At 53.1% G+C, this 13,097-nt stretch overlaps 1 protein-coding gene across 5 annotated transcripts in view; it reads left to right on the top strand.

Annotated features, from left to right (window-relative positions):
- NBEAL2 (neurobeachin like 2) overlaps positions 1-13,097 on the top strand; it is a 128,274-nt gene that overhangs the window by 97,353 nt on the left and 17,824 nt on the right. For all 5 annotated transcript variants that reach the window (XM_073002771.2, XM_073002773.2, XM_078378400.1 and 2 more), the window contains 15 exons: positions 122-207; positions 705-1,433; positions 3,212-3,390; positions 3,981-4,140; positions 5,154-5,291; positions 5,968-6,273; positions 6,604-6,753; positions 7,470-7,627; positions 7,913-8,037; positions 8,967-9,087; positions 9,242-9,399; positions 10,005-10,138; positions 10,306-10,413; positions 12,422-12,517; positions 12,680-12,804. In XM_073002771.2, the coding sequence (XP_072858872.2) occupies positions 122-207; positions 705-1,433; positions 3,212-3,390; positions 3,981-4,140; positions 5,154-5,291; positions 5,968-6,273; positions 6,604-6,753; positions 7,470-7,627; positions 7,913-8,037; positions 8,967-9,087; positions 9,242-9,399; positions 10,005-10,138; positions 10,306-10,413; positions 12,422-12,517; positions 12,680-12,804 (2,773 nt within the window). The remainder of the gene's footprint in view (positions 1-121; positions 208-704; positions 1,434-3,211; positions 3,391-3,980; positions 4,141-5,153; positions 5,292-5,967; positions 6,274-6,603; positions 6,754-7,469; positions 7,628-7,912; positions 8,038-8,966; positions 9,088-9,241; positions 9,400-10,004; positions 10,139-10,305; positions 10,414-12,421; positions 12,518-12,679; positions 12,805-13,097) is intronic.

Genomic DNA, 13,097 nt, shown 5'->3' with positions numbered 1-13,097 from the left:
CCTTGCCCATTGGTGCATGCCATGTCGGTGCAGGGGTGTGGCTGACGACACCCCCTCTCCCTCCCGTGTGAATCCATCCACCTGAGGCTTCGTGTTGTTCCTTCTCCGCTTCCCCCCCCAGAATCCCCAAACTACCAAGACTTGGTGGCTGTGGTTTATCTCTCTCACCGAGCAGAACTGGCGGTCCGGCTGGATGTCTGCAGGAAGGTGAGTAGGAGCCGGAAGCGGGGATTTTATTCTGCCCAAGAAGGCTAGGCAGGTTGGAGCGAAAGAGATGCTTTGTCATCAGTTTTTTAAGAAAGGGGCCTTGCGATTGATTTTCCCCTATGCTCTCCAGCCCCTCTACCTGTTCTCAGAAGATAGTGGGGACTGAAGCGGGCATCCTCCACCCGACCATTGTGCATTGTGCAACTGCAACACAACCTGTCCCTAAACAGCACAGGTTCCTGCTTCCCCCAGTGGGATAGCGGCTAAACATCCCCATCCCAGCAAAGAGTCGGTGCCTGTTTTTTGCAGATTTTCAGCCTTAGTAGGAGATGGAAATGGTCATCCCTTACTCACGGACCCACCCACCCCGGCTGGTCCCCGTCCTTTTTCACCATCCTACCCCAGAGCCAAACGCCCAAGAGTAGCAGGTGTGAACCGGTCATTCACGGTGTTCTGCTTCCTTTCCTCCTCTATCCCCCCGCCCCCAAATTTTGAAGCTGTTCCACCTGATCTACTCCCAGCACGACCCGGTGAAGCAGCTGGCCAAACTGGCCGGCTGGCAGGACACCCTCACGAAGCTCTACGTCAAGGAGTCCTACGAATCCCGCCAGCACAGCCTGTCCGGCTCCACCAACGGCGGGGGCGGCTTCGGCCTCCGGAAGGCCTCCGATCCGCCGGGAGTCAATGGAGAGAAGGCGCCGGGGGCCGACCCCACCAGCCCCCCCGCCCTCCGCGACCTGGACGTCTTCCTCCCGCTGGGCTGCGACGCGTCGGACCCGGAGCTTTCGGAAGGCTTCTCCGACCCTTCCTTCTCGCCCACTGGCCGGAGGAGCGAACCTTTCCCCCCGTACGCCTTCAAGCCCTTCGACTCCCTGGACCTGGTCAGCCACTCTTCGTCTTCCAACAACGTCGACCTCCCGGGCCCCAGAGATGCCCAGGCGGGGGACACGGCCCGGGCCGACCGGGTCTACCACCCCCTCTCTCCCTTCTCCATGTCCCCCTTCGACCTCGGCTTGGACCTCAGCAGCAGCGGCTCGGTGGCCACCGTCGAGAGCGGCGACCAGACGCCGGTGAGCCTGCCGGAGACCCCGTCGCCCCTGGAGAGCTTCAAGCCGTTCCCCGGGACGCGGGCCAGGAAGAGCTCCAGCCTCTCCAACGTCTTGGACGAGACCAGCTACCAAGAGACCTTGCCCAGCGACACCATCTCCAACACGAGCAACCCTCAGGTGGGTTTCCCTTCCTTCCCTTCCTCGCCTTGGCTGCCAAGAGCAGGCACCTCTCCTGCCTTCAACCCCTGGATCTCTCTCTCCCCACCCCCCACCCCCAGAAGTTGGAGAGAGAGAGAGAGAGAATGGCCAAGGAAGGACCCCAGGGCTTCCTCTCTGAGATTTCCAATCAAAGTTAAGGCTTCCGTGCTGGGCAGGCTACCGGACTGACTCCATGTAACACAGTCCTCTAGGCTTTGGTGATAACTCTAAATAGCTTGTATCTCAAAGACCCTCGTCTCCCTCTATGGGAGCCTGGCCTGGGCATGAAGATCATCAGAGGAGGCCTTTCTCTCCGCCCCACCACCTGTCACAGGTGCGTTTGGTGGGGACACGGGATAGGGTCCTTCTCGGTGGCTGCTCCTTTAGACTCTGGAACTCCCTCCCACTGGAGGCCAGCCCGGCCCTGTCTTTGTAATTCTTATTTAAAGGAGTCAGATCTGGTCCTCTTAAGACTCTGGAGCTCCGTCGCACTGGAGGCCAGCCCGGGCCTGTCTTTGTCATTCTTATTTAAAGGAGTCAGATCTGGTCCTCTTAAGTCTCTGGAACTCCCTCCCACTAGAGGCCAGCCTGGCCCCATCTTGGCTGCCCTTCCACAAGCAGGCAAAAAGACCTTTCTCTTCAGGCAGGCTTTCCTTCAAAGGACTAGCGGCCTGAGTGAGTGGGTTTTTTAGCAGCATCCTGTGCTTTTACTGTTTTGAATGTGTTTTTTGGTGTTGCTTTTGTTTACCATTGTTTAAAGAGGGTATTTGTTTGATCCTTTTTAGCATTTGTATAAGTCCTGTTTCAATGTCCTTTGAATGCCGTGAGCCCCTTTTTGGGTCCTTTCAAGGAGAAAGAGAGGGTAGAGATATTTTTAAATAAGTAAATGAGAAAGCCATGGGGGCCTAGAATGACCAGCCTGCAATAATCCACAGCTAAGCTATTGATGGTGGCTTCTCTGCAAACAGGCACAAATCCCTTTGCAACACACAGGGAGGTCTGACAGCTGGGAGAGGGCAGAGGAATGAGAAATTAACAAATAAATAAGGAGAGAGAGAGAAAAAAAACCAAGGAAGCAAACACTGTTACAGTGGTGCCTTGCTAGACAATGATAATCCGTTCTACTGAAATCGCTGTTTAGCAAAATCATTGTCTAGCGAAAAGCATTTCCCCATTGGAATGCATTGAAACCTGTTTAATGCATTCCAATAGGGAAGAATCGTCATTGTCTAGCGAAGACGGCCGTAAGAAAGCTGCTTTGCAAACCGCCGATCAGCTGTTTAAATAGCTGTCTTGCGAAGCTTAGGTCCCGAAAACAACCGTTTTGCAAACGCGGAGGGAGCTGTCAGAATCATTGTCTAGCGAAAATTGGTTTGCAAAGCAGGGACCAAACATTGTCCAGCGAAATTCCCCCATAGAAATTACTGTTTTGCAAATCACTATAGCGATCACAAAAAGTCAATGTCTAGTGAAAAAACTGTCATGTGGGGGTAACTGTCTAGCGAGCCACCACTGTACCTTGCATTTGGCCTTAGCTGCCGGATAAAGCTGGAGCTTGGTGTGTTCTAAGTTCCAAAATGGTTCAGTTGAGAGAAAATTCTGACCCGGATCCCAGATCCGAGCTTGGAAAAGTTACCCCAGAACCGTCCCCACCAATAACGGTCCAAAAAAAAGAGGAGCTTTTCCAAGTCTCTCTTCTAGAGAGTCTCGTCTGCGGGAGACCGTTCAGCCGACTTTTGTGGTTCCTTCCTCCCCAGCAAACCCCGGAGGAAGAGCTGTGCAACCTGCTGACCAACATCATCTTTTCCGTCACCTGGCGAGGCGTAGAAGGCTGGGATGACCCCGCCTGGAAGGAACGGGGGCAGGTCTTTTCCGTCCTCACCAAGCTGGGCTCGGCCTGTGAGCTGGTGCGGCCGCCCGATGAGATCAAGCGCAGGTAAGTGGGGGCAGAGGTGTCTCTGAAGGGGTCTCTGAAGATCATCCAGCCCAACCCCCTCAGCTCAAGGCAGGAATCCCAACCCAAGCAGATCGGCCAAGTGCTTATCTCTGTTTTCCTTGAATTCCTCCAGCCTTGGAGCGCTCACCACCTCTCAAGGCCACAGGTTCCATTGTCCTACCGCTCTAACAGTTGAGAAGAGAGAGGAGAAGTACATTGGATGCTTTTGGGGAAAAATGAATAGTATTATTATTCAATGAACCTCTTTCACTCGAGCTGTGGGAGAACTCAACAGTCAAGGTCCCGGTTAGGCAGCCCGGCTTGGCAGGAAGATTTATTGAGGGATCCAATGTAGATGATAAAAGTCTTTCTGGCATGAGCTTCTTATTTGGGACCTAACGTATCTTTATAAGGCTGCTGTGCATCCTATATTTTGATATATTTTAAACGTAGAAACCCCAAAAGGAGAGTGGGAAGGTGCCGCTCAGGAGTCCTCTGCGGGCTGTGCTTAGCCGCATGATGATTTTTTAAAACTAGGAGCCCGTTACCGCTCCCTCTTTGCCTCACTTCTCTATCTTCTTTGCTCCCAGCCTCTTGGAGATGATGATGGAGTCAGCTCTGACAGACATCAAGGAATCCACGCCCGCCATGTTGCCGAGCCTCACCCAGAACGCTCTGAAGCTGCTGCGCCTCCTTCAGGATTTCTTGTTTGCTGAAGGACACAACAACCAGGCCTTGTGGAGCGAGAAGGTGGGCATCGATAGTGATATCTTTTTTTCTTTTTTGTCCTCCTCCATGAGAAAGAGAAACAGAGATTGCCCGCTGGTTTTGGTGCCCCACGGTTGAAGACTGGCAGAAGCTGGTGGTTGTGGGTTTTCTGGGCCGTTTAGCCGTGTTTTGGAGGTTTTTCTTCCTAACGTCTCACCAGTCTCTGCGGCCGGCATCTTCAGAGGACAGGAGTCAGAACTCTGTCTGTGCTCTGGTGCAGTTTTGTGGGATAATTGAGTATTTATAGCTGTGGGATCAGCTTTTGTCCTTTTCAAGAGGTTGGGGTGATTATGGCGATCAGCATGTTTTTTTGTTGTGGATGTATTGTTGTGATAAGGGGGAAATGATTGATGAGTGTCGTTAGCTAGTCTTTTGTTGGAAACACGCTGATCACTATAATTACCCAATCTCCTGAAAAGGCCAAAAACTGATCCCACATGTATAAATACTCAACTATCCCACAAACTGTACCAGAGCACAGACAGAGTTCTAACTCTTGTCCTCTGAAGATGCCAGCCACAGAGATGGGCAAAACATCAGGAAGAAAAACCTTAAGAACATTGGATCCCGTCCGTGAAACCCTTCGCGAATACACTGGCAAAACCTGCTTTCAGGCGGTGCTTTGCATCATGGCTGGCAGCTGTCCACCTGTCTTTGGGGATCCACCAGCTGGAAGGCAATCTCCTCCGTCGTTTCTCCTGGGGAAAGAGGCGCCGTATCTCTCTATAGCGCGCTCACTCTTTGGCGAGCCTGCTTGAAGAGCCTGACCCCATGACTGCAAGGATGTGGAGCCGTGGGGGGGAAGGAGGGTGTGTGGGCTGCATTTTCAGGTGTAATCCTGGCAACGAGCGAGGCTGAAAGAGCAGTTGTGGCAACTGGGATCTGGCAGGAAAGTTGGGGAGTTCCCTTTTGTCCCAAACCGTTCTCTGTGAAGGTGATGGAGGTGGCGTCGGAGAATGACCTTCTCTTCCCTCTGTGCTGTTGTTGGCCTTCAGGTCTACGAGGGCGTCAACAGCCTGCTGGACAAGCTGGGCGTCTGGTACCACTTGGCCAACGGCACCTCGGACCTGAAAGAGATGGCCCAGATCGGCCTGCGTGTGCTGATGGGGTATATCATGCTGGAGGATGTGCAGGTGAGACGTCCCCAGGGAGCGTGGAGGTGGGGGCGGCGGCTATGGGATGGGCCCCCCCCATCCTGCTTTCCCCCACTTCGAACCCCAAATTGTGCCAGAGTTCCCCAACCTTGCCGTATGTTTGCAAAGCTGACGAAGGTCAGTTGAAAACCCTTGAAGTTTGTTTGTATGGCACAATTTTAAATTCCTTGGTGCGTTCAAGATCCTGCTGTCTGCCACTGATGATAGGATCTCTCTCTACCTTGAGATTCGCCTTAAAACCATGCTAGCGTGGAGTTAGAAGGGGCCTCTAAGGCCATCAAGTCCAACCCTCTGCTCAGTGCATGAATAGGAATCAAAGCGGATCTGACAGAGGGTGGTCCAGTTTTCTCTTGAATGCCTCCAGCGTTGGAGCGCTCACCACTTCCACCTGCAGTAACTGATTCCATTATCGTACTGCTCTAACAGTTAAGAACTTTTTCCTGATATTCAGCCTAAATCTGGCTTTCTGTAGCTTGAGCCCATTGTTTTGTGCCCTGCATGCTGGGATGATGAAGAACAGATCCTCCCCTTCCTCTGTAGGACTGCCTTTCAAATATTTGAGGAAAAAAACCGCTCTCAGATCTCCCTCGACTGGTTCTCTTCCTCTCCTCTTCTCACGTTCTCTCTCTCTGTCTTTCTCTCTCTCTCTCTCCAGTTGCAGTCGTTGGCCTACGTGAAGCTCCACAGCCTGCTCCAGACGGCCTCGGCTCCCAAGAAAGAAGAAGCCTGCTACTTACTGGGCAAACTGGAGACGCCTCTCCAGCGCTCCCTGCACGACAAGTCGGAGACCTTCTCCTGGCTGGTGCCCATCGTCCGCACCTTGATGGACCAGTGCTATGACGTGCTGCAACTGCAGCATTTCCTCCCGTCTCTGCCCCCCACCAACGGCAGCCCGACCTTCTACGAGGACTTCCAGGTGTTCTGCACGACGCCGGAATGGACGGCCTTTATCGAGAAGCAGGTGAGCGAGAGCCACACGGAATCCTGTGTGTGTCTTACGGAAATGCAAGCATGTAGACTGGTCTGAAGCAGGGGGTGGAGAGCTTCGAGCCCTGGAACTGCCTAGGGGCCCTTGACTCCCCCCGTAGATGTGGGGATCCTTTTCCCGTAACCTAGTCCTTCCGCGATTCCCTAGCTTTTGTACACCATTCCTGTCCCTTTTTTGAAAGTTTGAAATAAAGGGACTTTTCTGAGCCCTGTTTAAAGTTCGGGGACAGTCACCTGCCTTTGAGCCCGTGGTGTTTCTGATTTTCGGCTTCCCGATCTTCCCGGACGGGTCTCCGTTGAACAGGTGCAGCCCACCATGGCTCAGTTCGAAACGGACACCTTTGCCAAGAGCCACGACCACATGTCGAACTTCTGGAACTCCTGCTACGACGCCTTGATGAGCAGCTCGCAGCGGAGAGAGAAAGAGAAAGCGGAGAGCCGGAGGAAGTTTCAGGTAAGACGGAGCGGGTTTGGGCGCGGAGTGAAGCCAGGCTCTTTTGCACCCCACAAACCCCATCCAACCCCGTACTGGTTTCAGCACAACCTACAGAGAAGGACAAGAATCTGTGGCTTTCTTTAAAGCAGACTTCCAGCCCTTGTGGTTATGGAGGTCAGTTTGAAAACAGAGTAGGAGCCCCATCTCCATGGGATCAATATCCACTGATTCACTTATCCACGGTCTGAAAATATTAAAAGAAAAATCCTAGAAATATATATTTTTAAAGTTGAAGTTACTAGAACTGGCCACTAGAAGGAGCCAGAGGCCATGCAGTGTATGGCATTCGCAGACCTGTTTCCATGATGTCATTAACAGAACTGGCCAGTTGAGGGAGCCAGAGATCACGCTGTGTATAGGATTTACTATTAAAATGCGGTTCTCTGTAATCCACATTTTTCAGCATCCACGGGGGAGGGGGGCTTGGTCCAATGCAATAGGACGCCCCCCCCCCCGTGTACAGATATGGGGGTCCTATTGCATTGCTAGATATAAAAGCTCCCGCATTGATTGGTTTGCTCTCTCCCTCCCTCCTGCCCCATGGGTCTCCCTGCTACACAGAAGACACCTCCCTTCTTTCGGTCAGTGGGGTCTCCACCCCATCCTCATCCCACTGCCTTTTTCTCCCCCCCCCATTCCCTCCCCCTGCCGTCTTGGTCCTCCCCCTGTCCTAGGAGCACATCTTGGAACCGGTGATGAAGCGGGCCAAATACGAGAACATCCGGCACACCAACATGCTGAAGCAAGTCAACAATCACCACCACACGGTCTTGAAGCAGTGGAGAGGTCTGCGGCGCCTGCTGACGTCCCAGCGCTCTGCGTGGGCTGAGCGGTACGTTCCCGGACTCTCTCTCTCCGAATCCCTCTTGGCGGCCCGGCACTGGAGCAATACGACCTTAGCAGAGCCGTGTTCTTAGAAGTCCGCCGTAAAGTACAAAGGGGGGGGGGTCTGCCCTCTTTATGGGCCCCCTGCAGGAAAGGATACGTTGGCACAGATCCTCACATGGGGGAGTGGGTGTGATGGAGAGCTGTTTTCTCTGTCTTCGGTCTCCCCTCAGGCTGAGACATTTAAGGTCGATTAATCAATCTCTCACACACACACGCAATTGCTTTGCAGAAATCCTCCAGAGATACACTGGAAGCTGTCAAACGCGGAGACCTACTCTCGCATGAGGCTGAAGTTGGTGCCCAATTACACCTTCGACCGCCACTCGGAGGCGAGCGCTCTTCGCGACAACCAAGGTAGGCGGGGAGGCCGCAGGACTGCTGCCCAGAAAGAGGCCGCCGTTCGGGCCACGAGAGAGTTAAGCCATCAAGGCACAGGCACACATATGCACACACACAAGCACTAGAGCTGGTGGATTGCTAAGAAGGGGGTCAGCAACCCACTTCGTTTTCAGATTCTTTGCACCACAACATTATTATACTTCTCCTCTTGGAAAAAGGAGGTTGTTTTTCGGGACCCTTAAACAAGAGAAAGGGGACGTGGTGGCGCTGCGGGTTAAACCGCAGAAGCCTCTGGGCTCCAAGGTCAGAAGACCAGCCGTCGTAAGATCGAATCCATGCAACGGAGGGAGCTCCCATCACTTGTCCCAGCTCCTGCCAACCTAACAGTTCCAAAGCATGTAAAAACGTGAGTAGATAAATAGGTACCACCACGGTGGGAAGGTCACGGTGTTCCGTGTCTAGTCACGCTGGCCACGTGACCACGGGAACTGCCTACGGACCAACGCCAGCTGTACAGCTTGGAGATGGGGATGAGCACCGTGCCCTAGAGTCGGACACGAGTGGACTAAATGTCAAGGGGAACCTTTACCTTACTTAAACAAGAGAAAGCATTGAAAATGAAGTGTTACTTCTTTCTTTGTATTGTACGGCGAATATTGTAGGGAGAGTGGGTTGAGGGGAAAACAGCCCTCCTTGTCTCCTTTTTTTCCCAGGAGGCAAGGAATTTTGAAGGACTGGAAAAGGAATCACGTCCCTTGCTTGCCAGCCTGAATGTCTGGGGACCCCACACCCCGCCTGGGTCCTTCTGTCCTTTGTCACCGTCGCTGTCCCGGCAATTTCCATCTTCCCGAGCGAGAGTCTCTCGTTTAGAGAAGCAAACCGCCCTGGGGTTGCCATGTCAAGGCACCGGCCTCATCCTGCTGTTTCTTCCCGCTTCCTCCCAGGCGCGGACGGCTTGCATAACTCCGCTGAATCCATCCCCTTGGCCGTGGCCAAGGAAGCGAAAGTCAGCGAGATGCAGGATGACGAGCTGGACGAGGAGGACCTCTCGTTCCTAGACAGCCAGTAAGTTCTTCTCGACTGCTCGCTCGAGGCCGCAACAATGGGAACGCCTCTCTTGGCCCCCGCGGGGATAGACTGGGAACGATTGAGCGGTTGGGACAGGCCGTGATCTGCCGTCCTCTGAGTCATCCCCCGTTAAGCCTTACGTTCGTTCCAGCGCGGAACCTAAAGAGCAAAGCCAGAGGGAGAAGCTGGTCATCTCGGAGGACTGCGAGCTGATCACCATCGTGGCCGTGATCCCAGGGCGACTGGAAGTCACCACCCAGCACATTTATTTCTACGACGGAAGCAGCGAGAAGGACGACACCGAGGAAGGTAAGGGCCGGGGCAGCTTCAGGGAGCAAGGACATGTTGGGTGATGGGTATCCAGTAAAGAGCTCTGGCCAAAAGGTTAACCTGCCGGATCCATCAGATCTGGGAAGGCCCTCCTCCACGGCCCGCCGTTGGTTATGTCCAGATACAGGTTTTTGTTGTTGTTGAGTCATTTAGTCGTGTCCGACTCTTTGTGACCCCATGGACCAGAGCACGCCAGGCCCTCTTCTCTTCCACTGCCTCCTGGAGTTGGGTCAAGTTCATGTTGGTCGCTTCAATGACCCTGTCCAACCATCTCGTCCTCTGTCGTCCGCTTCTCCTCTTGCCTTCACACTTTCCCAACATCAGGGTCTTTTCCAGGGAGTCTTCTCTTCTCATGAGGTGGCCAAAGGATTGGAGCCTCAGCTTCAGGATCTGTCCTTCCAGGGAGCACACGGGTTGGGGGGGAGCTTTTCTGCCACAGCACCCCCAGATCCACCCTGATTGCCTTCCTCTGAACTTGCCCCAGTTTGTCAGCATCCTTCTTGGAATGCAGGGTCCAGAAGGGTCAAGTTAGCGCTGACCCACCGATGATTTCCTCCCACGTCTGTCTCCCCCTTTCCGCCCAGGGATCGGCTACGACTTCAAGCGCCCCCTGTCACAGCTCCGGGAAGTGCATCTTCGCCGCTACAACCTCCGTCGGTCTGCTTTGGAGTTCTTCTTCATCGACCAGGCCAATTACTTCCTCAATTTCAAGAAAATGGTAATGGTCGATTCCTCCCTGCCTTTCCCTGCTCTGTCTTTGGCTCCTTTCTCGGTTCGTCTGTCCGGTCTCTGAGCAGAACGAAGCCGGGAGGCGTCCAGAGACTGGGGAAGGGAAGGGTGCCTCCATGCGTGGCCATCCACCGACGGTCGGTTTGCTCCCCGCAGGTGAGGAACAAGGTGTACTTCTCCATCCTCAGCCTCCGACCGCCGAACCAGATTTATTTCGCGAGCCGCTCGCCACAGGAGTTGCTGAAAGCGTCCGGCTTGACTCAGGTGCAGGATTTTACTCTTTTTTTTTTCTGGCTGTCCCCTCCTGCCACCAACACAGCCACTGGGCCCCACACCGTCCTTAAATCTTTGTGCCTTGGCCATTTTAGAAGAACAAGGAGCCCTTGTTTTGGAGAGAGCCCGTCAGGATGGTGTGGGTTTTTAAAGAAATCAACCTCCTTTTGAGGCGTGCTCTATCACACACCTTCCCAAGGGCTCCTCTCGGGAAGGTGTGTGATAGGGTAGGAGAAAACGAGGGTGCTTCAAATCCTTGCCATGGGGCCAAAAAGGCAATTGCACAAGGTAGGCATCTAGCAGGGCTAGGATGCCTGACAGAATCTATATGAGGCCGCTGGGTGGGGTCATCAGGGGGTGTGGTGCTTCGTGTCACCAGTATGCGGACGACACGCAGCTCTACATCTCCTTTTCGCCAACCGCAGGAGAAGCCATTCTGTGCCTTCAGCGCTGCCTGGGGACTATACTGGAATGGATGCAGGAGAACGGGCTTAGGCTGAACCCGGACAAGACGGAAGTACTGAGGGTGGGCCCTCCCACAGTTGGGGATTTGGGAAACTCCCTCTCTTTTGCGGGGGTGACTCTCCCTGCAAAGGATGGTGTACGCAGCTTGGGGATCCATCTGGACCCGGTGCTCTCCATGGAGTCCCAGGTGGCGTCCGTGGTCCGCACCGCCTTTTTTCACCTCAGGCGGATAGCCCAGCTGCGGCCCTACCTGGATGTGGGGGCGCTCACCATCTTAGTACACGCGCTCGTAATCTCAAGATTAGACCACTGTAATGCGCTCTACGTGGGGCTTCCTTTGAGGTTGCTGCGGAAATTACAGGTGGTGCAGAATGCGGCGGCCAGATTACTCAGTGGAGTGAAAAAATTCCAACATATTTCGCCCACTCTGGCCGCATTGCATTGGCTGCCCATCAGGTTCCGCATCGACTTCAAAGTGTTAACGCTTACGTATAAAGCCCTAAACGGTTTAGGGCCTCGATACCTGGTGGAACGCCTACTCCCACCAAGTTCTACCCGGGTCACACGGGCGAGCCAGGAGGTGAGGCTGAGGAGCTTAACGCCGAGGGAGGCCCGAAAAGAGAAAACAAGAAATAGGGCCTTCTCGGCGGTGGCTCCTCGCCTTTGGAATAACTTACCTCCTGGCATTCGCGGAGCTCCCTCGCTGGGCACCTTTAAGAATTTATTAAAGACTTGGATGTTTCGGCAGGCCTTCTCTCCAGATTACTTTTGATTTTTTTTCTCTCCTTTATTGTTTCCCTATTTTTAATTGTTGTTGTAATTATGCTGTTTTATGTTATTGTATTTTATCTCTGTTGTTGGCCGCCTAGAGTAGTCCACCATGACTAGATAGGCGGGATATAAATTAAATAAATAATAATAATAATAATAATAATGGCTCCAAGTCAAAGGCGGGGGCTTAGAATGAATCCTGGGGATGGGTCTTTTCTTGCTGTCACAGTTTACTACAACTGTCAGGATTTTCCAAGAATTCCCCAGGCCAAATTCTGGGAGGTGTTGCAGAGAAGTGCAAGTCTTGAAGACCGGCGATGCTGACTTGGCTGTGGGCGCCTCCTCCAGCCTGCCGAGCTGCAAATGATAGGGAAAGTGCCCCATTGGTTTTTGGGAGGTGCCATCTTGCTGCCCACCAGGCTCTATGGAGGGCGCCTCCCAAAGAAACTATACCTCCCAGGAAGACTATGCCTCTCGGGAAGCACCAGAGCGCTTTCTTGATTTTTGGAAACAGAAATGGGCCGGTGGAAACAAATACAACTGGGCTTTGGACTTTATTATTATTATTTTAGCTGCTCCTCCCGGAATTCTGCTGGAGGAATTCTTGAGAGGATTCTGGGCACCCAAAAGGTGCCATCCTTATAGGTACCCGACCCTTTTGTTCGCCTGCCATTCCGCCACCGTTTTCGGAAATCCTCCGTGTGTTGATTAGAGGCTCTGCCCGAAGGGGCTTCCAGTCATCATCCTGTTTATCTCCTTTCAGAAATGGGTTTACAGGGAAATCTCCAACTTCGAGTACCTCATGCAGCTAAACACCATTGCGGGCCGGACCTACAACGATCTCTCCCAGTACCCTGTGGTAAGTCGTCTGCGGAAGGATAAGGGAGACCAGGAGGGGGAAGCTTTTTGATCCTGAGCAGCAGCCCCTGGTCCTGATTCAAAAGGGTTTCCTTTCCTGGCCTCCCGAGGCTGCCTCACGAGCGGAAAAACCCAGAGGCTGTTGTTTCTCTCTCCTGTTCAGTTTCCGTGGATCCTGAAAGATTACGTCTCCAAGACGCTGGACCTCAGCGACCCTGCCGTGTTCCGGGATCTTTCCAAGCCGATCGGGGTGGCGAACGACAGGCACGCGAAGGATGTCAAGGAGAAGTGAGTGACGCGTCATCCGTCATCATCATCATGGGATTGAGGTCCTTCCTTGGCTTCAATGGTTCCAGTGTTGGGCTTTTATTTGGCTTTGTGATTTTTATGGCTAAATCTGTTTTTGTTTTATGATGATGGTGAGGACTACTTTGTGGTGGAAAGACTGGGGTATCCATGGAATTCTTCTTCATCCCCATTCCACGTTCTCTTGGAAGCATTCAGTTTCCTGAAATGGATGTGGGCGTGTGCGACACAAGAGGCAGAAATAAAAATTTTTTAGGAAAGGACTGGTGTGATCT

The sequence above is a fragment of the Pogona vitticeps genome, chromosome 6, assembly GCF_051106095.1.
Source record: "Pogona vitticeps strain Pit_001003342236 chromosome 6, PviZW2.1, whole genome shotgun sequence".
NCBI lineage: Eukaryota > Metazoa > Chordata > Lepidosauria > Squamata > Agamidae > Pogona > Pogona vitticeps.
Note: the sequence above shows the minus strand (reverse complement) of the source record. Positions and strands in the feature narration are given on the sequence as shown.